At 56.7% G+C, this 24,746-nt stretch overlaps 1 protein-coding gene across 2 annotated transcripts in view; it reads right to left on the reverse strand.

Annotated features, from left to right (window-relative positions):
* Positions 1–24,746, reverse strand: part of LOC122384935 (protein Hook homolog 3-like) — a 97,423-nt gene that overhangs the window by 55,723 nt on the left and 16,954 nt on the right. For both annotated transcript variants that reach the window (XM_043372776.1, XM_043372775.1), the window contains exon 5: positions 11,131–11,211. In XM_043372776.1, the coding sequence (XP_043228711.1) occupies positions 11,131–11,211 (81 nt within the window). The remainder of the gene's footprint in view (positions 1–11,130; positions 11,212–24,746) is intronic.

Below are 24,746 nucleotides of genomic sequence, written 5' to 3' on the forward strand. Positions count from 1 at the left end.
GTCTTCCTGACCACCGCTTGCTATACGAGTCGTTAACGATGTCAAACAGCAAAATAAAGAAGCCAGTCGAAGTAACGAATCAAATACAGAATGATGCGTCTCACATCATACCCACTACTACGGACGCTTTACCATTTCGACGGCTCCGTTGTTCACTATCAAGAATCAGGACCCAGGACGAGCCATTCTTCAGCGATGACATTGTGTGGGAGCGACGACCGGCAAATGTCTCGGACACCGGTATGCGGCCGACCGTCCATCCAGCCAGTCGATGACGCGTGTTGACAGGGGACGACAGAGACTGGTGAGGGACGGCTGGATCGTCCGACGGAGTGTGACAGATTGGCGGACAGAGTGTGACAGATTGGCAGACACGCTGGCAGGGGATGACAGCGACCGCAAGAGCCTGACGGAGGACGGCGGGATGACCGATTGTAACCGGGCATACGGACGGTCGGCCCGATTGACAATGGAGGGCAGGCTGACGAAGAGAGGTATGGCGTGGGCGGATACTTCAGAGGGAACGCAACTCACAAATTAATGACGAGACAAGTGAATAAAGTGAGAGAATGATATCAAACATTGCGATTTGACACCGCATATTTTCAGATAACCATGCATATGCAACTCTGAAATGCTCGAGAATAGGAATGAAGACAGTTCCCCAAGCCTGGAGAGAACTCGGGAGAACCTGCGACAGGCATTGACCGGACAGATGGAGGGGCAGCTTCTTGCAAATGCTCACCACCCAGCAGCCCAAGGACAGACGCTATGAGACATGGGAGCTCGACTCAGGCCCTCGGGCTGTCCCAGCAGACGGCGGGTCTGGTTAGGGTCCGTCACCGGTCACGGTTTAACACGATCGGCACGCTCGCGGACCGCCGTGGCCGCCCAGTGGCGGGGCCGCCAGAGAGGGGTGACCACGGGCCAGTTGCGGTACACATGACTACCCACACGTGGCACGGGACCCCACGTGTTGGTGGTCAGTGGTCACCGTGAGGGGCTACCGGTCACAGCGCGCTGGTCACCAGTCACTGACCGCGGGTCACGAACTGACGCACCACCGTTCACCTCAGCAGCCTTCAACAACCTTCACCTTCAACGGGCGGCCGTCATGAGCGCAACTCTATGCATCGAATTGTGACCAGAAAATTACATGAGCCACAGCGGATAATGGACGATATTCTACCGATACCCGTTCGGGTTCAGGTGACAAGCTTCCACAAATAATATCGTTGGGCATCTTAAAAGATCGATGCGATCCATAAGCCACAAATAACTCAGCACCGACGATAGTCAGTTGGTACTGGTCAAGGACTCTTCTGCAATGGTCTATTCAATGGCTGATGACCGTACAAGGCTGCACTCAAGAAGATTTGCAAACAATGGACGATCCTCCCTCGTCATTGCCAACCGATCACCCGCCAGACGACTGACGAAAGTGCAGTACCATGAAAAATGCTGCTGGTGACGGGGATAATAATGATCGCATTTATCAGAAATTTGCATAGGAAGGGGACACATAGGAATGTCAACTTCACTTAAACCAGTCAGACATACCATTAGATCCATACAGCTGTCTTCCCCAATACGATAATTGCCGCATCACACTTTCACGCGCATCTCAACCCTGAACTCTGCCAAAGGACTCGGCGAAACGCCCGAATCTCGGCCTCATCTCCGCATCAGCCTGAGGGGAGGCGTCTCTCTGTCGCTCTGTGGAGATCTACCTCTGTTCGCCTGTCTCCGACATACGCCCCGGAGATAGCCCACGGCAGTGACGCCGAGGTCCGGGAGAGGACGAGGCCGGACGTGTCTCTGCCCCCGGCAGCTCAGATCGAACACTTTCAATGCCGCCTCGAGGCACAAGCCGGGAGGACATGAGGACAGCTTAACAAAGGACATAGGCAGTGACGGAAACTACCGTGAAAAACGTGAATCGCAAAACTTCTCTAGTATGCACAGGTATCAGCTTTGTTGTTCAGCTGAGCTTCAAGCAGCGCGTGACTCAGATATACGAGCAGTATAAGACCAGACTGTGACTGCAGCAAATCTCCAAGCTGCACCAGCTCAGAAAGTCATTGCAGCTGTATCAACCGCCGTATTTGAACACCGTGTTAGCTTGGCAGCACCAGCTCAGAGCTGCGGTGGCATGCAGTGATCCCATGGCGGCATTCACCACTGGGTTGATACGGAGAGTGCAAAGGGTCCTGGCATCGCGCGGCGGACCGCGCCACCGCGAGATTACGCTCCACGAGCCGAGCTCGGCTCAGCGCGTCCCATCAGACCAGCAGCGCTGATCCCTGCTCCCCGTCAGAAGCCACGGACGTGACGTCAGACACCGGGCCGCCGTCAAAGCCAGGGATTCGTTATTAACGACGTGGTTAGCTGCTAAGCAGATTACCGTAATTCTGACACAGTCAGTTGCACATGGGTGCGGAGGTGAACGGCAGAAAACGACAGACGAAATGTCAGAGTCAAACTTTCAGTTTCGTGACAAAACCTCTGCACGATTACGGCTAACAGCCGTTTCCAGTAAACTGCGGCCCGACCCGGTAAGCGGGGAGACCGGCCCGCCCCGGTGACAGTGGTCGGGGTCGGGCGGCCGCAGCGGGCGGGCGCGCAGCCGCGCCGTCGCCAGTCCGGTTTTGTCGCCGTTGTGACACTGTTGTGGTGTTGTCGGCGAGTTGTTGCGGCGTGCCACCCGCGGCGGGCCTGTCGACCGCAGCGAGGCCGCGACCCCGCCCCGTCCCCCGGGTCAGGGATTGGTGCGACACCGAACAGGAGGTCCCTGGACTCACGGTTGGGCAACGTCTCCCAGGCGAAAGTCGCATACCGGGCCCACGGTACTAACATCACAGTCAATGATGCAACTCGATCGGCCGAGAACTTCGTAAATGAGTATCTGACGTCCCTATGAAACACGAGACGCAGTGGGGTGTCGGACTTGGCACCGAATCTCCCGACCGTTTTCCAGCTCTCTCCGCGGCTCCAGACGCGCTCGCTGTGAGGAATTATACCAGACACTGGGGATGATCCGTCTCGGGTTGCCCACAATATGACCGTCTCTGAATAATCGGCTCTCGAAATCCCGTATCCCGCAGCAGAGTCGCTCCGGTCTGCCACCGCTTTGCCCTGTCGCGGTTCCGCTGGCAGCGCCGTGGCAGGACCGGTGTAAACACCATCATTGCTCATCGGCGCGGCGACGGCGCCACCATCAGCATGCGAACCGCTGCTCGTGGCTGGGCGATGCAGTCAGACGCCGTGGTATCACTGACGGAGGAGCGGTGATCCGTCACAGTGCGTGACACACCAGGTGACGTGGGAGGGCCACGCAGAGGGACATCGCCGATATACTCGCCTGTGCGTTCCAGAGAGACGAGGAAATGTTATGGAGGCATGCTAAGAATGGCGTAATGGCTAGAATTAAGAATGACAAATGGGGCTGGATTGGATTTAAGACGGTAAAAATGTTGCATTAAACAAATGAGCTATCGATAAACATCAATTCTTAAATTCTTGGCAAGACATTGGTAATTGCAAGCCAAATATAAGACTCACAGTTTCTGATTAATATACCTTTTCTGTTATTTTCCAGCGTATGAAATACTGACTGCAACAAAAGATCCAAAACACGAGGCCGCTTTTATCCAACACTGCGCCCACTGGTAAAACACCACCCAGCACGTTCTCACCATAAAACGTCTCAACCAGATCAAAAACCCCGACCAGGGCCCCCACCGTGAAAAACGACTCCCAGATTAACGAACTACGCGGAGGAATCGCAGCTTTCCCTCTCCGGGTAAACCATTACGGCCGGCTCCTAAATAACGTCCGGCCAAACGTTAGCCGGCCATTTTCAGTAGAGCGGTCCAGAGCGGGTAGCGGGGCCGGTAGAAAGTGATGGACATCTGGCCGCCTGCGACAAATCACATCACGCCCCGGGTAAAGCCGGACGGTCGCCGCGTGACGGCAAGGTGACGGACCCGGCGTCACGGCGCCCTCGAGCGTGACGGTCGGACATTGCCGGAGACCGGAGCGGTGTTGCGCAGCGCCCGCCGGTCGGCCAGTCTGCCGAGCGGCAGCAGCTTTATACTCCACCGTGGGAGCGTTACTCGGACTGCAGCCTACAAACGCATTGTGTCCGACGCGCTCCGTCGTGCGTGCGGCGTTGCGTGTGCGTGCGGCGTTGCGAGTGCGTGCGGCGCACTGAATGGAGCCGTGCGTACGGCGGAAAGCGAAGGGCATGACCTGATCGGTGGACCAGTCGGCAAGGTCGTCCGACCGCCGCCAACTGGTCCCATCCCTGCCAACGTCTACCATCTGTGCGCCCATCCCGCCCCGTCCCGGCCCTAAGCGCCCTAATGGACCGGCCCGCGCCGTCTGAATGGCGCATCACTTTCGATCGCATCATGTGGTTCCCGATGATATCGGAGCGTTCGTCACTGCCACGGAAGGTCGCGGTGAGAGTGTATCCCACTGCAGGCACGCCGATCGGCGCACACCGAGCACGCTGCAACAGCACGCCGGCGGCCGTCACGCCCAGCGTCACGGGGCGTCACAGGGCGTCACGGAGGACGCGACATCGTGACGCCGGATCGCTCTCGCCGCGGCGGCGGTCAGATGCAGGTCGCGTGCCGGCCTCTGAAGTATCCGGTGACGCAGGGACACTGATGGTTTCCGGAGGAGAGGATGGGTATATCACGATAGGGTGACGGAGGGCACGGGACAGCGTCACGATACTCAGGAGCGTCACAGAACGGCCTCACGGAGGTCACAGGGAAACGCAACCGGTCACGACAGGCAAAAAAAAAAAATGATGCAGAAGATTCGGTGAAGAGATCACATGGCAGCACGACGAAGGAAGAATCAAACACTAGAAGCACAAGCCCGAGGCACCACTGAACGGAAGAAGTCTCTACCACACCAATTCGATCTGAGATAATTAGTTATCTCCCGAGAGTCACTGCCCGAATTGACTCTGTTTTCTACTCCATTGTGCCTCTCCGCGGAACGAGCCGGCCGGCGGGCCTGGCACCGCGCCGGAGGCCGGCACAGTTTCCAGCCTTTATGAGCTGATCACTCTCCAGCTCATTCATGTACTCGTCTCGATACTACAGTAGCACGGCCTGCCCACTCGCATTTTCACTTACTAGAGCCCCGCCCGTTGACCTGGTAGTGGAGCTCTCCACACCACACGTGGACCGTGGCAAACACGATACACACATCCCGCTGTGAATACGGATAACCAGCTCCGAGAGATATGGTAGACCCGCTCCTCATACATAAAAACAATACATTCAGAATGAACTGCGCAGGGGGATACATCATCAGTGGCGGATCCAGGGGGGGGGCTGCGGGGGCTGGCAGCCCCCACCCAAGGAAAACTGGCGCCACTGCGCCGAAGGCGCAGTGGCGCCAATTTTCAATTCGCAACTCATCGGAGTGCCGCATACTAGGACTAGGATGCAAAAATCAGTCGAATAACGTCGTTTCAGTACGCTCCGCACCGATATTTCCAATCGTGTGGTGTCACTGTACATACTGATCCTAGGCGCCTCTTGTCAGGGCCACTGGGCGCCAATATTTCAGCGCCAATACGATGCGACTATGGCGTCCATCCGGGGCGTGGCGCCCAATTATGACCTGCAGCCCCTCCCCAGTGAAAATCCTGGATCCGCCACTGTACATCATGGGTCAGTTTTGACAAAACATCGCTGTGAAGAATGGCCAGCACCTGGCATCTGACGGACATCTTAATGCGGGAGTCTATGCAGAGTGGCACCCCGCTGCAATCTCTAGAATAACACAGGTGCCCGGCCGGTGAGGCTGGCCAGATGGTCAGCGAACACGCCGGACCGCCCCCGGCCCCCAAACAGCCGACTCGAGCCCGGTCCCACAGCCGTAAATCAATATCCTGCCGACACAGCTGAATACCCGACGACGTTTTTAAAGGAAAATATTATCATAGACCAATAAAACCGACCACCGACGTGCTTAACATTCCAGTCGCAGTCGTTCAACCAACAAAATGCGTGGGAAGACTTGTCCCTGGCTGCTACCCAACCGCGTCTGAAGTCATGTTTCCAGTGATCCCCCGCAGATCAGAGTTATTATCGGCGGCACGTAACCGCCGCGCCCGGCCGCCTACCCTTCCTCACTCAAAACTCCGCCAGCCTACGTCCAGCCCGACAGGTGGACAGAAAGAAGGAAAAAATCAACGGATACTGTGCGGCAGTGCGCGCTGCAGGCAAACGCAACTGACCGAATGTTCGCACACGACCGCTAACAGACGAGGCCACGACCTCCTCCAGGGAAAACCGACCACTTACACATTTTCCGACATAGTTTAGATTGCGTTACCCGTCGCAAGTGCGTAAAATTTATAAATGAGGCGTTACTGATTGCTTACAAAGAACTCCATTCATCACTAGCACCATAAATTCACACCACTTTCGCGACAGCGCCGGCCTCGCCCTGACCTCATCCAGCCGCCCTGACCCGATCAACCATACCGCCTCGGGTTATACTACACCACCCGACCAGGAGCGGACTCCGCCGCCTTACAACCACCGCGCCGACCGCGCCGAGCGCGGCGGCTACCCAGCGGGACGTAATCCGCCATTGGTGGGCGTCGGCCGCGGTGGCGCTCTCAGCTGACCGGTCACACAGGGCTGCTTTACAACCGGCGGCCTGTGGTCGCCGATACAGGGTGAAATAACCCAATAAACCAGCACAAATCACCAGCTGATCGGCCCTGAGGTCATGGCCAGTGAACTGCCACGCCCCACCGCGAACCCCACAGACCCTCTCTGGTCCGATCTGAGGCAACGCCAGACTAACCGACACTAATCAAGCTGACCTGAACTGACCCAAACCGAGCCCTGGTGAGCTTTCCTCGTGGTTTCCACGAGAGCACGCCGTCTAAAACAAAGGGTCACCAGGCACGCCGCGCCGAGGAGAGGTCTGGGTTGGTGTTTCAACACGTCCCAGACTCCGCCGCGGGTCGGCGGGGATCGGCTCCATCAGAGCAGCCCAGCGGGAGTTCCGACCGAGCGCCAGATGGCGGCGGGAGGCCGGCGCGCGTCATCGGGTGGCATCTCTCATCGTGGCGTCATCGTGCAGCTCGTGCACGCTGGGGAAACTGGACAGAGCCGACGGCCCTCCCAGAAGGCGCGCGTCGCCCCAGACCGGTGGCTGATGGGCTAAATGGAGAGCGTCGTCTTCCAGAGTCGGTAGTTAGTCTCCCCAAACGGTCGGAGGGTGCTGCTGATTAACCCCGCGGCCCGCGCCGCCCACCACCAACGATTAGGACACTTTCACTTGGACTTTCGGTCGGAGGATCTAAAATACCGATGAAAACGCTCCCTGGTGTTACGTGGATAGTGTATGAGCTCACGCGAGCCCCACTTAGCAAATGCAGCTTCCAGTCAAGGACGAACAACTGTTGAAGCTTCATGTCTACGGGCGGACATATGACTGGTACGAATGGTGAGAAAAATCGAACCGGTTCGCTGATAAAAAGAAATATTCGGACAGGCGATGCAACCTTCTACAGCCTTGTATCCGCTCCATTAGAGAACGAACACCACAAAACCTTGAATGATTGAATGGGTAATCCTAGCCTATCACGGGGCTACCTGAGAGCACATATGCCGGTGTCCATCTTCAGCCACGGTAACACTTGAAGTGCTGCATCATTGGCCGGAACTGCGGGAACAGAACAGCGAAGAGCGAAGCAGCGAGCGGCGGACGGCGGAGTAGCGGACAGCGGCGCCTATCTGCAGTCACTGCCACTCCGGCGAGCGGGCCAGCGGATGAGCGGGCGGACACGGTCCGACACGTCTGGAGGACATCGGCTGTGACAGCGGCCACCACAGAGCCCCCACCACAGCCGCCGCAGCGCCGTCCGTCCGACCAACCGACCGACCGCATGAATCCCGCCGACCCTGAGCCGGCCGGCCGTGCAGACCGCAGCGGTTACCGGTATGTCGGCGCCGGCCAGCTCCGGCGGGACAGGGACAGGGGAAGGAAAGGTGAGGGGTGGATGGGGTGTGAGGTAGGACGACGGAGAGTGGCTTTAGATTGTGTGTCGTTATATGTTTGTTCTGAGATGGACAAAGTAACGCAGGCGTTGGCGTCAATGACGATCATCGAGACAAAAGGAAACTGGCCGGCCAATCTCTGCATAATATGACGCTAGTGCTACCTATTTACCCTTGCAATTTAACACGCGCACTGCAGCGGGTCTGAGCCGAACACGAACTGCATGGGGGGGGGGGGTTGAAAACAACCCCCCCCCCTGAGATCTCGAAAACGGCGCAACGTAGCGACAAACGGTAAACGGCGTTAGATAGGTGGAGATGTTATTTAGAGGAAATACTAGGTCATTTTTGTCTCAGGTCAAAAACGAGGTCACCAGAGGTCACCGAAGACAAAATGTTACGATTTTCACAACAGGAATTTCGCGGTAGTTTTTCTTGAATAACTTGTCTTGCACACAAGACAGAGGATCGATTCGAACGCCATCGTTCTTAGCTCGTCAAGGCGCATCGAATGATATGTAATATGACCTCGAAAGGTCAAGTTGAAAATTTGACCTCAGGTCAAGGTCATGACCTGACCGAAATAGGTCATGTTGCATATCATTCGATCCGCATTGACGAGAAAAACACGATAAACGTCGAACGGAGTCTCTATCTCTATTCAATCTCAAGTTATTGAAGAAAAACCGCTGGTGACCTCAGGTGACCTAAGATGACCTGGAGATCACCTTCCAAAGGTCATAAGTGATATGTTTCGGTGAAATCACCAACAGGGACCTGTAATAGTATGATCCTGAGCGTATTGAAGTCATAGGATGGCATTCAGAGTAAGTTGAAATCTCTCCCATTGACTTATAATGGGCCGGTCGCAAAAATGACCTGACCTTAGGTCATCGATATAAAAATTCCGAGATATACAAGTTGTAGCTCGTGATGACTTTACTATTTCCTGTGGGTTTCAAGATCATATCTCAACAACTGTGGGCTTGGTGGGATTGCAAACTTCGAAATTTACGTTTCGAGGTAGGGTCACTTGACCTGACCTGGTGACCTGACCATAGGTCACCTGGGGCCAAATTTTTACTCAAGGTGTGCAAAAGTTGGGAGAACAGGTATGCAAAATTTGGCGGCGCTATGCGCCGCCGTTTTCTCGCGATTTGCGAAAAACCACAGGGGGGTTGAAAACAACAACCCCCTGCAGTGCGCGTGTTAATAACTCCAAAACACAGGGTCTCCCAGATCACCTGCTCCGTTGTATCCTATAGATTCCTCCCAAGTCAGGCAGATTCAATCCCTTTTCTTCCAAACCAAGCCGACCACAGCTCTTGAGAGGATCGCCATGTCAGGGCTATGACCCGAGGAACACTGCACCGGTGGCCCGGTAAGTCCGGCGGCGTCAGGAGGCCCGTGCCGTACCAGGCAGCACCGGGCTCAATGCTCATGCATCAAACACACCGGTGAGCGGCGCTGGAGGCCGAGCACGTGCGGACAGCCGACCTCTCAGAGACGTACCGCCGCCGCCGGTCGTCATTAGACGAACGGTGCACTGGTCAGAGTAGTCCTATTTGCATCTGATGACCGCACCAGATAACACAGCCGGGAGCGGCGAGAAGCTGACCGGGTGGTGGTCGGCACTCTCGGCTGCAGCACTGTTTTATCCGGTATGTTGACAGTGCACACAGCCACTCTCAGCGCGGTGTGTGCGGACCATCCGGCTGACCGGTCCGTCGCGTCCGACTCATGGTCGCGGTTCTCCCGCTCATGGCCACCCGTCCCGGCGCCACTCCAAGTTGCCGTGACCTCTCCAGGTGTTGTTCCGGGAGGTGACCTCGTCACGGAGCGACGCCGAGTGCTTACACAGCGCGGGAGGCATGTTTGCAGCCACGTCAGCGGCCACTGCAGGCCGACAGGTCAGCACTGACGCCGGCCGGGCGGCCCCGGGACACCATTAGCGACCGAGGGTCTAACCGGACCCTGGCGGCCGTCCTCTCAGAGACAGCGCGTGTTTGATTATCCGATGCCTTGATGCGGCGCAAACCTCCCCTCGACATCAGTTTGAAGGTACGGAAGATCAGTCAACACCGCACTGTATTATTAACTTCAAGGTAGCCCGGATGGTCAACATTGCACTGTCCTTCAAGACAGCAGAGATATGTCAATACGTAAGACGGGTCGCTTGATTCCCCCAGCCCCCAGCAAAGTCATGGGGTGATGTCATGAGTCGGATGTTTCGAGGAAGACGCAGACCGGTAAGACCAGGGAGTGGTGACATACCCTAGCCGTAAATGGCTGTGGGGTGTTGGCAGCTAGACAGACAATAAGGTCCAATATCCCATGAAACCTTTCATGATCTTTATCACAGTCGGCATCGAAGGAATAAGCCCAACATCAAGATGCTGGCTCGTTGGTGATGCTCCTCGACAGAAACATCGAGGTGCTAATTGGAAGCTGGTCAAAAGGTTAGGGACGTGATACGAACTTAAAATACATTGCGATGTATGTATGTAGTCCGCGAGAGGTACTGGAAAATACGTGCGCCGTTCAATAAAAATAACCTTAATAAATTTCGAACCAAGCTGAGTACCTTTCACTGACTTCACAGAAGTTTTCAACGGTTGACAGCTTGCGCGAATGTCAATCAGCACAGCACAGCGATGTCGCGTGATGCGCAGACCGAAGGAAAGTTGGAAGTTTGTCAGCGTTCAGAACACATCGATTTCAAATGATTTTGTTGAGCATTTGCAGCAACAAAACTGCCAGCTCCGTCAATTTCCTGGTCCAGTAAAGAGAACAGTTACTGAATCACGTCATGGTTTAACGACATCGGATATTTTTTTTTGCGCTCCAAATAACCAAATTGACCGATAAAATGCATCCAGTCTACCGACAATGTTTTGACATCACCGGTCACTGACCCAAATTGCGTGGGTGACCTCCCACGATGGTCAACCATAAGTAAAACTTAGCTACAACTCTTCCCATCCCTCTCAGACTCCACTGACGACACAAGCACACCGCCACTACGAGTGGATGAGCCCCAGCTCAGAGCCTATGCCGCGCAGCTCGGACGCTCCGGGTGACTGACCTTGCTTGCGGGAGCAGTTGACGGCCACGCCGAGCACCAGCTGCAGCAGTCGGCCGGCCTCCTCCACACTGGCCGTCTCGCCTGCGGGAAAACACAGCGGTCAGACGGAGAGGTCACAGTCTCGCCGGCCCGCACCGCGCGGACGGCTGATGTATGGAGGGCGTTCTTGGTAGCCGCACAGAATGGTCGCAGACAGTCATTACACACAGATTACATCCATTACAGTTATAAATTTTATTAATTGTTAATATCCAAGATGGGTATTTAGACGTGGCTTGCAGAACGCAGGTCACGCAAATGCACAAAGCGAAACGCAACTTTATTCGTGGCACATACTTGATGCTTCATCAGCGCGGATTTGCGCGAGTCAATGGAACAAAATGTACTACGAAAATGAAGCTCTAACGGAGTATTACATTGCATTCCTCCATAATATGTGAATGACCTTGCATGCATATAATTGAATTGGCTTGTAGAGTCACAGCGCGGAGAAAATAGCGAGGAAGCTCCTAACGATCTGATTCTACCATGAGAGCTACTGCCCACATGAGCACCACTGTGAGGTACACTCGGGGGCAGATTGATGTTCCACCACTCCCTGCCTATCGGGCTCCCATGGCTCAGCACTGGCTGCTGCCAGTGTTGCCTGCCCCAAGCACTGCTCAGCACTGCCTGCCAGTGCCAGTGCGGCCAGTGCTGTCACTGGCAGCAGCCAGTGCTGAGCCATGGGAGCCCGATGGGTAGGGAGTGGTGGAACATCAATCTGCCCCCGAGTGTACCACTCTTACGTGAGGCACTTTCTGGCATCGAAGGCTGTGCCAAGCCTGCGGTAAGATCAGGAATGAACGCTATGCACCAGGGCAGAGTTCCCAGGATACATGTCTGTCCTCATCATGAGCCTCAGCATTGCGTCACGGGGGCCGACATTCCCTGATCAAAGATTAGCCAGAAGGCCCGGTCAGGGCTCTTGCCTGAATAGAAGGGGAGCGGGGAGGAACGACCCACCGAAAACCTTGCCACAAACCAGCTCGGAAGCCTGAGAGGTTTCTGCATCGCAATACGCGGGAGAGTCTGGTGGTCATACTGCACCACTGAGCACCGGGGGCGGTGACCGCACCGGGACGGGACCGCCCGGGGCGGGTTGCACCGACCTCGGTACCAGGCACACCCACCCAGTGCCCGCAGATTGCAGCAGTGTCGGTGGTTGCTCCGTCCACACCACACCCAGTTCCAGCGGTATTTCGCCGCCACGGCACACCTACAGCTGGAGGGGACGGTCGACGGGAGGAGCCGGTCCACGGCAGTTTACTGGTCCACTCCTCAGTGACGGAGGGCTCACAGACCGGTCCAGCGGCAGGCAGGTCACCGACCGGTCCGCACACAGCCGCGGGGGAAGGTTTATTAACCAACACACCCTGCTGGGTAGCTCCCAACGACCGCTCTGCATACACCAGCGAGGAGCACATTAGCCAGCTCACCCCTTTGGATAGGCCAGTCACTGACCATCCTGCAAACAACGGCTACGGCAGCCAACAGACCAACACACCCAGCGCAACCCCTTTAGACAGACAGGGACAGTCGACAAACAAACGTATATACCCAGAGTATCACTCTGACTCAGTAACCAGCACACCCCATGTCGGCGCTCAACATACGCCACCCAGCCTGCGAGCTTCTCACCGTTCGCGCTCAATATACACATTACCCACCCACTCGCAGCTGAGTCAGCAGTAACAGAGCTATAAACACACCACCTCCGTGCGTGTCGCGGCCCGCCTCCGGACCACCCCACGCACCCCGGCGTGCCCCGCCCGGCCGCCACGCCCTCTCACGCACACACGGCTCCAGTGGGACCCGTTCATTAACCACGGAGAAGCGCCGGGCGAAACTGGCCGAAAACGGCGCAGCTGAGACGCGCCGCGCCGCTTTCGAGCGCTGCCTTCCCACGGTGTCACTGGTGAGGCGGTCTGAGAGTGCCGCTCGGCGTCAGCGTCCCAGGAGGACCAACCGGCGCAAAACACATCTGCCACTGGAGAGCGGAAAGGGAAAAGTTGCCAGGTTGTTACAAATTAATGAACTGATGATTTACCGGAAACCGATCTGACAATGGATGAGTATAATCTCAAACCAGTTGTTTCAGTATTCCTGCTTGGCACATAATGGCAGTATGAGGCCATTATTCAACACTATAAAGAAGTAACTGGAATCATTTTGTCACTTTTGTTGCGTTTGGCAATCACTTTGAATAAAGTACCGTCGCTTGTTCTGTCCACTATTTCGCGCCCACGCCTGCCACTCTCGCAGCCGCGCATAGAGAGCACGGCACACCTGAAGCGAACAATCCACGACGGGGGGGGGGGGGGGAGGGACCTAGTCCGGCCAGACTGAAAACTAATATCACCACGTCGGTTCGTATTGTTTGAAGCCGAGACAGACTGCGGAAAACGGCCGGCCAGTAAAAGCCAGTGTCCTTGTACGGCGAGGAAAGCCGGGACACGACGAATACTCAATGAGCTCGGCTGGAGGCACGCTTCGCCGGCCGAGAGAAACACAACATAACGTGCCGCATTTGTATCATATTTGTGTTCTGCCGCTAAAGTACAGCACTTATACAGATAGCCGCACTGAATCAATGTCATTTAACATCGATGAAACGGTGATAAAGGAAAATCACAATGATATTGATGGATTAACACGCCCCATTGTGAACACTGAAGTAGGTAAACCAGGAACAAACTGAACAAACCGTCGAACAAATGACAACATAGGATAACCATCTCGGAACATGAAGTGCCTTCAGACGGCGCAGCTGCCATTTCCCGTGACTCAGCGCACCCACGAGCCCCTTCCGGCCGGTCCGCCACCATTCTCACGGAGCCCGGCGGTCCAGCCGTTTTGTTGTGGCTGTGAAGCAGTTCAGCCACGATTCTGTCCCGGTGGCCCCGGCGGTCGGGTCGATCCGTCACCCCGCCGGTGGAGCCGTCAGTCGAGCTGTTGGCTGTCAGCGGGACGCCGGCCTCCGCGCCTCATCACAAAACAGCTCCCACGCGGACGGGCGGCGGGCCGGCCGGAAACGCCACGCCGTTCCCAGCCCGGCGCTGTCCGCGTCCCCGCCGCCGCTGACCGCCCCAAACGCTCACCGGACGCACAAAACGACGTCGGTATGCACACATACATAACCGGAGCGGGGTGTGGTCAGACCCGGACGTTATCTCTTGGCCGTACCGCACCACCAACCGGGAAGAAAGCCACACGCCAGCCCAGCGGGAGCCTCTGATATCGCCGGCCACTCGGCGGCGAAAAGCGCCGCGCACGATACAACTAACGACGCGGTGATGAATCGCGAGCGGAGCGTCCCAATAAGACCATAATCACCCGGTAAATGGAACGGGGTGACCCGCTTGTCGTCGTCGGCAAACACCTCCTCCGGCGACAATCACACAGTAAATTGTTGTGAAAACTGGCCGAAAAAGGTGCAGGGGCGCCGCCGGCGGCCGGCAGCCCAGTTCATGGGCGGCCGCCGGGCGCGCAATCGGGGTCGCTCCCACGGCCGGCCGCGCTGACCAGCGGCCACCGACAACGCGTGCACGCGCCGCGCACAGAGAAAGTCGGCCCACAAAAATTGGCGGCCCAGGACAGCCGGCGTCTGTGGTGACGGCGGGCGGTGTCCACGGCCGCCGTCCGCCGCCTCGGGCGGTCCGCCGCCGGTGACCACCGGTTTAGTCCGGCTCCGGCTGTTGGCCAGGCGATGCCCGTGGTCTGTTGGAGCGGTTTGAGTCGACGCGACATGTCTCGCTCTTTCCTCGTCTATGTCCCGATTGTACCGCATAAGCGCGGTGCTGTTTCAATTGCTTTGGTCTGTCTTCCTTCACTCGGGCTCTCTTACGCCTAGCCTATAGTCGCACCTAGCCTACAGTCGCCTATTATCTATCCATGCTGGGTATTCAATCTTCCCAGCCCACCTCATCGACTAGCTGGGCATCGGAACGGCTAACAACAACCGTCCACCAAGTTTCGAGCCAGACTCCGCGTCGGGCTGTGTCAACTCTGCACTTGCACAGCAGTCTGGCCGTTTAGCCCACCATTCTCGGGCCAAGGTGAACCGACTGCTGCCGACGACAGGACGAGGTCGTCCACCGAGTGGTCCACCACTGCACTCCCGGAGCTAATTAGGAGCCCCGCAATGCAGAGAGACGCCGCGTGCATCACAATCGGCCGCCCCGCAGCGCAATCAGCGGCTCAGCCTACCTGATTGAGGACGGAGCCCGCTACAAAGCGCGTTCACAGCTGCTAATGATGAGGCCAAGTAGGGCTTCACGGTGTCAAATACAACTTCGGGTCGTATAACGCCCGGACGCCTCTACTCGAAAACGATGCGTGATGAAGTGAGGCCTATTGCAACAAGGCAGCTTTCATCTCTGGGCGGCCAGCGTAACCGCCGAGAGGCGGGTCGTGCCAGCAAGTAGCCGCGCTCGGTTTTCTGCCAGATAAATCGATAGCGGCCCTGACACCGGGGTGCCCTGCCCGACCGGCGCCGTTCACACAGGCGGCAGTCACGACTTTACAGCGCCGCTGACGACTGTATAAACCAGCGCCCGTCGTCATGGACGAGTGACTCACTCGCCGCACGGCGCTGGGACCGGCGCGACTTGCCCAACAGCGAGCTCCAGCAGAGCGGAGCTGATCAAAGGCTCATTGAGTAGACGCCCGGTACACAGCTCCAGGTCAAGGGAGCCCCGGCTGACAGCCGACCAGCAGGTGTACAAACGTAACGTCCTGGGGTCACGCCATCGGGTCAGGTCACACGGCACCGCGAGAAAGAGGCGGCCTTGAGCGGGCGCCGGTCTGACCCGCGCTGACCCCCGCGGTGGGCCGGGCCCGGGTCAAACGGGGCGGTGCAGTGAGGGCAGAGGTCACGTCCAGCGGCCGGCGGTCAGTCCGCGATCAGCCCGTCTCCGCGGGCCGTCCCGTGGAGAAACTGAAAAACAACCGACCGCAGCGGTTGGGGGTAGGGTAGATCATATGAGCCGGTCACTTTCATCCCTCTCCAAAAACAGAATCCCCTTCAGCTCCATACCGGTCCAGTCTCCCCATATATGCAGCCACATGCACCTCGCTATTCTGACATCGAAAGGACAGCGAACGCAGCTCTGAGACCTGACTGATGTCACCTCTAGTGATGTCCGATACGACTCTCTGCAGTGAACATCCCGGGACCATGACACATTAATTCAGCGAGCGCCACATCAGACAGCCATAAAACGCCGTCCGATGTCCCTGACCATAGCTGGCCGGCCCCAACTCCAAACGGCCGTAACCCTTTGCCAAGGACCATAATCGAACATGGGAGAGACGATGTCGGTTGAGTCAAACCACCGGAGCCACCTGTCGGCAGTCTACAGACCGACAGGCGCGGACCCCACGGCGACAGCACACCGCCGTCGGGCTGGGAGCGCAGAATGTGTCCCAGCGTGTCACTCACATCCGCTGGCGCCGCCGCCGGGGTGTCACTGACCGCGTCATAGGCGCGCAGGCGGAACAGATGACGGCTACCGCGCCGCCGCGGGCGCCCCGAGGACCGGACGGCAGCAGTTCAGTGGAACAGCACTGCCGCGGCAGACACCGACCCCTTCACGTGTCGCGTGCTGCCTTACGTGTCCGTTTCCGTGTCAATCAGAGTACCGGACCACGTGTGACATCTTCGCTGCGATCAGCTCCGCTCGCGGAAACCCGGTTGACAGGCGAGACCGCTCGGCCGATAGCCAGAGACCCGTTACCAATCTGCATCCAGGTCTGTCGTGACGAGTTGCCACTGCTGATCGAATCAGGATCGTTCGCGAGGCCCAGCGAGGTGACAGCTCCGCACCGGACCGCGTCACTGTCGCACATAGCAGGCAGGTTTCAGCGCGCGCTTAAGCGCGTGAGCTTGAGCTTTAACTCACTCCAACTCTCCATCGTCAGAAAAACAGCGAGCAGCTGCGTAAAAACCTGCTTTGGTGCCGCGACCATTGGCACGCGGTGACCCGCACGGGGCAGGTCGGAGCTCGATTCGTCAGCGGGGGAAACGCAGCACGGGTGAAACGGTCGCGTCAGACCGGCCCGCCCATCTTGACGAGCTTCGACCCTCCGGCCCGCCCATACATTGTTCGAACGCATAGCGGCGACGTTTAGAAACCAGTCAAATGACCGGGCAGCGCGGCTCTGGGGTGACGAAGGGCAAATACCGATGGAGGGGCAGGAGACTGGTGGAGAGATGTATTCAACACCGCTTTTCGCAGGTTGAGAGGGAAGAAAAGAGATCCGCTACGCTTTTCGCTCTAGCAACTTGCCTCTGCGTCACATGACGTCATCAGACGACAGTGCCCGTGCGGACACTCTCACCCAGGATCGCCAAACATCACCAAACGTTCCCGTGAGTCACCAGAAAACACCGCACTCCCTCGGTGACGGCACCATCGATATACCGGAGACAGTAGGTCACCGGGCGCCGGCGGAGACACAGAGGGCGCCGACAGGCAGTCTGCGATCGTCGATCAGCCGTCCGGCGCGCGCACTTTGTCACCGATTGTGCGCCGGTGCGGAGGTATCAGGGACTGGTGGCGATGTCGTGGGGCAGCGCGAAAGACGGATGACCGGTCAGAGGAACGGCGGGTCAGCTGTCGCGTGCAGCACCTTTGGGAGAATACAGCACCGGCCAGTGAACGTTCAGAAGCAGTCGGTGCTGCAGTACAAAAGTTAAATGCGGAGAGGATGGACAATGCAACGCTAAATCGGGTTATCAATTGCATCGGCATTGTGCAAAAATGCAAAATTGCATAAGCGGCCATCTGGTAAAGCAGCAAACCACAGATCGTGACAAATGTTCCTATCAACTACTAGCACAAAATGCGCAGTAAAATGACGAAAAAAGGTACAGCGCAACTTTGCGACAGATGCAGAGGTATGCGCATATGGACCAGAAAGGCCATCCTCAATCAGCGAGACTTGAGGCAAATCAATTGAAAACAACAATCTGTCTTGGTTCGACCATTCCGGACTCTTGACTTCAGAGCAGTCTCGTGCCCTGATTCACCATCTGCCTTGACGTCACGAATACAAAATCAGCTCACCAGAAGCCACTCACCTTACATTCACCGCACAACTGTCCCTATTCAAAGCCAGCCTGAGCAATCGGCTGACAGGGAACGACGACGCAATCCGATCCCGAGAGAGCCCGTCAGCTGAGCGGGGCTGCAGCCGCGACCGTGTGCCTATTCAGAGGGCTCTGACATGTCCTATCTGCAAGCCATCTCCCCAGTGTGAGCGTTCACTGAGCAAGCAGGTCCTTCATCGCTGCACGCACCGTTACCTCGCATCAGCCATGCAGTGACCGGCAGCGACATTAGAACCCGTTCGCTGGCTGGACCGGCTTCGTCCGGAGCTTTCCTTAGTGAGGGTGGAGGCGGCACACTTGTCCCGCTCTCAGTGGGCGAGAACGGTGCTGTTAATGTCCAGCAGCGGGCGTGAACGTTACTGACGTGTGTCACATCGGTTCAGCTCGTCGCCCACGCGGAGTTTCGTCTAGAAAGGGCGACTTAGCCTACTGACACACCCTGAAACCCACCTGTGCCACGACCTGGTGAAGTCACCAACAGTGAGGTCACCCGACCCTGAGCCAACTGTGTTTGTATCCTCACCATCCGACCCAAGAGCGACCTGTGGGGTGCATACCGGATGGAACCAGAGGACGGTTCGCGGTACGTAGTCCGTTATCGGTCACGTCCCATCCACGGTCATCGGTCACCCGATCATATATCACCACAGACTGTCACGACCCTGAGAGATGGCGATCTGCACTTAGATTGATACGAAAAGAAGACGTTTATGTTGGCGAGTTGCAGTTTTCAAACAACAGGAATCACGAGCGCTCATGGAGCTCCTTTAAGTTGAAATGAAAAACCTCTATCATCTGTCAGCTGATCAGTAATAAATAGCCCCAGACGCTGCGCACAAGTTCCGATTTCTAAAATGCGCTTGGGGTTGGAAATGAGCACTACGCAGTAAGCAAAAAAACCTAGTCTCACCATCTGGAAAGTGCGAGAACGGGGCAGGTGGTGTCTCCCCTACACCCCTGTCTAGACCCAAGCCATTAGGTGATTACCGGCGTCTGGGCGGTACGCAGGGCGGTCCCACGTCCCTCGTGAGAGATGGTCCCTCTGCTGCTGGGCCCCGGTTTCCCCGTGTCCGGGATGGCTAGGATTCCGACCTACGACCGACGACCGGCCGACACACGGAGAATGCCGTCTTCTCTCGAGGGCGAGCGACGCGCGGCGCGTCCCGCACGCCTGTCGTGCCGACCTGACATGATCATCGGCGCCACTCCGGACTCAGTGCTTACAAACGGTATGTCACTATTCAGCTGGTCAGTACCGAACTGAGTGCCCACGGGAGGAAGATGTCTCGCTAGCCTCATTCCTGTTTGGAAATTTAAGACGATGTCTGACTCTGAACAGAGCTCCACAGAGCTAGAATCTCCAGTGTCGATCTGCCAGGTTGTGTTATGTTATGGTATGGGTCGTGAAGCCCAACTTGCCATATAGGTACCTAGCCGATATTTCAGATATCTCGCGTGGGAGCGAGATGAGGCAGACCATAAAGCTACATAGCCGATAAGGTGAAACAAAATCTGATAGCAGATGTCTAACATCAAGCTAAACAATCGTGAACCATGGCTAGCTTGAAAGAGCGCGCCGACATATCAGCATGTCCCATTCGCTGACGACAGAAACTGTAAGACCGTGGCCGGCTCAGACTCCAGTCCGTCCTCCCATCAGAGCGCGTACCGACGGGTCGGCTCGGTACGCGTGCGATCCTCTAATCGCAGGACGCCACGGCTGGGTGCGTCCAATGCCGCCATCCGGTCAGACCCAGGGTCATTACCGACCCACCGCAGAGCCATCCAGGCGCCACGGTCGGCTGACCCCGGACCGGTCACGGTCACGGTCAAGGGAAGGGGTCGATACGTAACGGGACAGAGGGGATGAGATAAGACGAAAAACAGGACGGGAGGGAGCTGCAAGGGATGGGATCGGCCATGGAAGATAGGAAGGGGTGGGGCAAATTTAGACGGGGCGGGCCCGGACAGGTAAAGACGAGAGACAGGACAAACCGGGCCTGGGTAGGAAAAGGCGACCACAACTGAACGGGGCAGGCCGGGACGGCATAGATGGCGCGGACAAACCCGGTCTGGCAGAGTGGCCGGGCCGATTGCGGCTCCATCCCCGGTTGCTTCACGTCCATCAGATAGCAGCAGTCACGTCCCTCTTCGCCCACTCACTGCTGGCATTGCAGTCGGCTGGCGAGCTGCCATGCTATCAGGCTTCTCCGACTCCATCGTGACCGGGAGGGCAGCGGAGATGCAGCGGATGACACACAGTGGATTGTGGACAGAGGACAACTGGAAGTGAAAGGACGATGGACGGCAACGGCAGCAATGACCAAGCCAGACACCAGAGCTGCATAGCTGGCCCGCGGCACGTTTGATTTAAATTCAAAACAACCGGATGATGGTATTAGCAGGAGGTATCCGGTCGACGGGAGAACCAGGCGAGTCGGGAGCGAGTCAGCAGGCGCGCTGCTCGGAACAGTGGCGGGCGCCAGGAAAATCCGGCAGCGCGGGGCGGCTGAACGGGGTGGGGGCGTTGGGGGCTCGGGGAGCGGCTGGGTGGGACAGACGGGTGGGGTGGAGTGCGGCGGTGACGGCACAGAGGCTGAATACAGAGGGGAGAGGAGCGACCTAAAGCGCCGTCCGGCCGCTCCTCGTCCGTCACGCCGTGCAGTGACTGTCCGCTGCAGCCGCACAGAGATAATCAGATCCGTCCCGGGCCGGCCTCTCACCGCACACTGGGCCGGGGGCCCGGAAAAGTGCTAGAAATTATTTGTGATTGAGTTGTTGATCTCAGCGACAAGCAAACATGCTAAAAACGAAGTGGGGCTGCTTAACCCTCGCCGGACCTGTTGTAGGACCCTCCACCCCCTCGGCCGGCCGAGGGGGGAGGGTTGGTACGACCCCCTTTCGCCCTTTCGCCCCTAATGGAGCTAGAGCCTCGCGGAAAAAACAAGCGTGTGCGCCGTTTCAAGACGGAACGATTGATACCCGATTTCAAGGTCCCATGTCAACCGGTAACCTCTGAGGTGAGGTCAAAAAGCCCAAGGTAGGGTTTGGTTTTTGGTAAATAATTTCGCATAAAATGGTCGCAGAGCAGCGATTTTGGCACCATCGTGTTTGCCTGGCTCAGGCGCGTCGAATGGTATACTTTTTGTTCGGGTGAGGTCAACTTAAGGTGTTGACCTCAGGTCAAGGTCAGGTCAGCATCCTCAGGTCACGAAGTTGGTCGAAAGAGGTCATGTCGCATATCATTCGATTCGGGAGGTCTTCCCGAGTCCATTGGTGGCTTTCCCGAGTCGCTGGCTCAATTTGATCATGAGTTATTGACAAGAAACTCCTATGACCGTAGTGACGTCATAAATGACGTCACGGAAGGTCAAAAATGCAAAAGTAAAGCATCGGATCTTGCAAGGAGTGCATGAAATCACGATTCCGTGTGCTTGAGATAGTTTGAGATCATTCCATGCGCAAAAACAACAGTTTCCTTATCTCCCCATTTACTTTTAATGGTGATGTCACGTGACCTCGAAGAGTAGCAGGCATTAGCAAAAATTGCGAGTAGGGCATGACAGAAAGATGATTAGTGGTTTGTATGGCACGGTCATTTTTAGCGGCTCGAAATAACATTTCTCAAAAAGTCTAACTTAAGAGCAAGTTGTTGTTGATTATCACTTACTTGTGTTTGGGGGTTAATAATGACTGATTTTTTTAGTTTGGCCCAAAAATTTTGACAGCATTGTGTGCGTTGATCAATTCTGAGCTCAGGGACATATATTTTGTTCAGATTATAAGCCTTAGTTTTTCACAACTTCCAGCGCTATAAAGAGCGCCGGGCATTCAGTAGAGCGGCGAGGTGACAATTGCCCCTACATCATGTGGTTTACTGGCGCATATCTCGAAAAGTAGCAGGGAAAAGCAGCAAAGTACCTATATGGAACGAAAGATGAGTAATCAGCGGCTAGTATACGATGTTTATTTTTAGCTGCTCGAAATAACGTTTTTTTTAAAGTCTATTTAAAAATTTAGATATGATTTTTATTTAGGTCTTGCAGCTGCTTGCAAAAAGCTAGCTTATGTTGCAGAAAAGCGATGCAATATGTAAGAATGTTGTTGGGACAGTGAACAACAGTGCCCTGAACTAGTCTGACTGAAAATTGCGTTCAAAACGACAACTGGTCAACTAATAAATATCAACTAAAGATTAGCATTAAAATCGGCAAATGTGGTGGCCACTAGCGAGTCTAAATAGTCTTGTGTTTGGTGACAACTGACCACCTCAATTTCGACCTTAGGGCAAAAATGGCATCGGAATCGTATTCTTCGATCAATTTGGGATTAAATGATACCTATTTTGTTCATATTGCGGACAGTCAGTTAGGGGGAATTTCTAGCGCTTTTTCGGGCTGCCGGCCTACAGTGCACCGGCGGCGAGCTGCATTCAGCTCCGGCCGTAAGCCGATAACGCCCCGGGCTCCAGCCGGGCCATCCCTGGAGGCCGGCGCATGACTCGGCGGCACGACACTCACCTCATACCGCGCTCACCTCCCTGAATACCGCCTGATGAGCTCAGAGCTGCGGCTGGCGCGCTGCAGCCCCTGCACACCACCTCCCCCCACCCCCTCCCCCACCCCCGCTCCCCGTGGCCTGCACAGACCGGGTGCCAGGGCACGCGGTCACCGCCGGCACACCCTGGGGCTGGTCTGCTGCACGGCCCGGACCAGGCGCAGGGGAGCCGGGAGCACACGGACAGGCCGTGCCGGCGACAGGAATGCTGTCCGACAACTTATCGCAAGCCAACGGGGACGGGACGGACTGCAGAGCCGACATTCCAGCCCGCAGCAACCCCACCCCCTCCCCGTGACTCCTCGGGGCACGGGAGGAGGGGGGGGGGGTAATCACCAACACGTCAGTCTAACCGAATCCGGGAGGTGTTACCGCTACTCATGGCAGCACCTCCACGGCTCGTTCAGCCGGCCAGAGGTCGTCGGAAGCTCCCAGACACCCCTGTCCCTCCCGCGCGGAGCTCGGGGTGACGGACCTGAACAGGGGACGCCTCACTGCACATAGAGCAGACGAGGGGAGGGGGAGCCTGCACAGAAGCGCTAACCACCGCATCGCGAGTGCAAACATGTTCTCCGTTGTTTTCCTTTGCAACTAGTCACTATTGACTGGTGGATAGACAAAGCGAACAGACATCAGACCGTAAATAAAGAAGAATCGTGAGGCAGAAAGGTCATCAACGCCCGCGCATGGAATATAAAAGCGTATTCACCTTAGCCATAGTTTTAGACACACACATAAAAGTGGTCGAGCAATTGCTGGGTGTGTCAGACTGCATTTAGGCACGCAGCAACAGTAACTGTGAATACCTGCCGTGACAATGCAGCGAACTGGCGTCGTTAACCAGTGATAACGACATTGGCTAGCACCTCATGGGGGAAAGCCGCGTCGATTAGGAGGAAAACTGCCTATCACGAAACGCCGTCCACCGTTCTAACGAACAAACCTAGTTCTTTGGCGCAGCCACCACGTCACACAGCGGCGTTAGCATTTGGATCTAAACGTGAGAGTCGGTCGGGGGACGAACTCCTGACCTTCGGTGCCGTCCAACGGCGGGTGGGGAGGGATTCCCACGGGCGGGGGCGAGGGCGGGGGCGGGGAGTCGCGGCTGGCCGCCGGAGAGGTCTCCGACCCCGCGCTGGGCCTCCGCAGACGATGGCGGGCCGGCTGGGCGGAGACTGCAGCCGGTACTAGCAGACTAACACCAGAGACTGCAGTCGGTCACACGGCGCTAACACCGACACCGCGAGTACCATCCCGGACACTGCAGACAGGCTCGACACAAGACACAAATCGTGCGAGAGTTTATAACATTGGATACCATGAGGCCATGAGCGGGAAGAAGCATGCCATCACTTCCATATCGGTCGAGTCACTGCAGACGCAGCATGTTCGACGTCCGCCCCATCTCGGCGCCCCGCGGCGCGCGCTGTGACCAGACGGACGACAGTGGACGCCGTGGTCACTCTGCGGGGCCGGCGAAAGCCGCCGATCTCCACAGACGCCCCCATTCTAAGATTGATTGCGTCCCGCGCGGACAATGGCCGTGAATCTGTCGGAGGCGCCGGCGGTCTCTGCGTTTTACGGTCGAGCTTTGGCCCGCCGGCGCCGGATCCAGCCGCTGCGGCGGAGAAAACGAACGTGTTGAGAGGCAATCAGCGAGCGCTGCGGAACTGTTGGACGAATGGTCTGCCGGCGGCACTGGCGAGGGTTGAAGTCTTCTTCGAATTTATTGAAAAAAGGCTTCAAAGCCTCCACCGACAGCGTTGTGATGAAGTGCCAAAGACGTAACTAGCTATCAGCGTATGTCACTTTAGCACACACATCGTCAAAACGCCAGTTGTCCCATCCAGGGCGGCAGCACTCAAGCCAGCATCGCTCACCAGCATCTGTCTGCCGACACCGGCTT

This window comes from Amphibalanus amphitrite, unplaced genomic scaffold, assembly GCF_019059575.1.
Source record: "Amphibalanus amphitrite isolate SeventyFive unplaced genomic scaffold, NRLGWU_Aamphi_draft 000204F_arrow, whole genome shotgun sequence".
NCBI classification, from domain to species: Eukaryota; Metazoa; Arthropoda; class Thecostraca; order Balanomorpha; family Balanidae; genus Amphibalanus; species Amphibalanus amphitrite.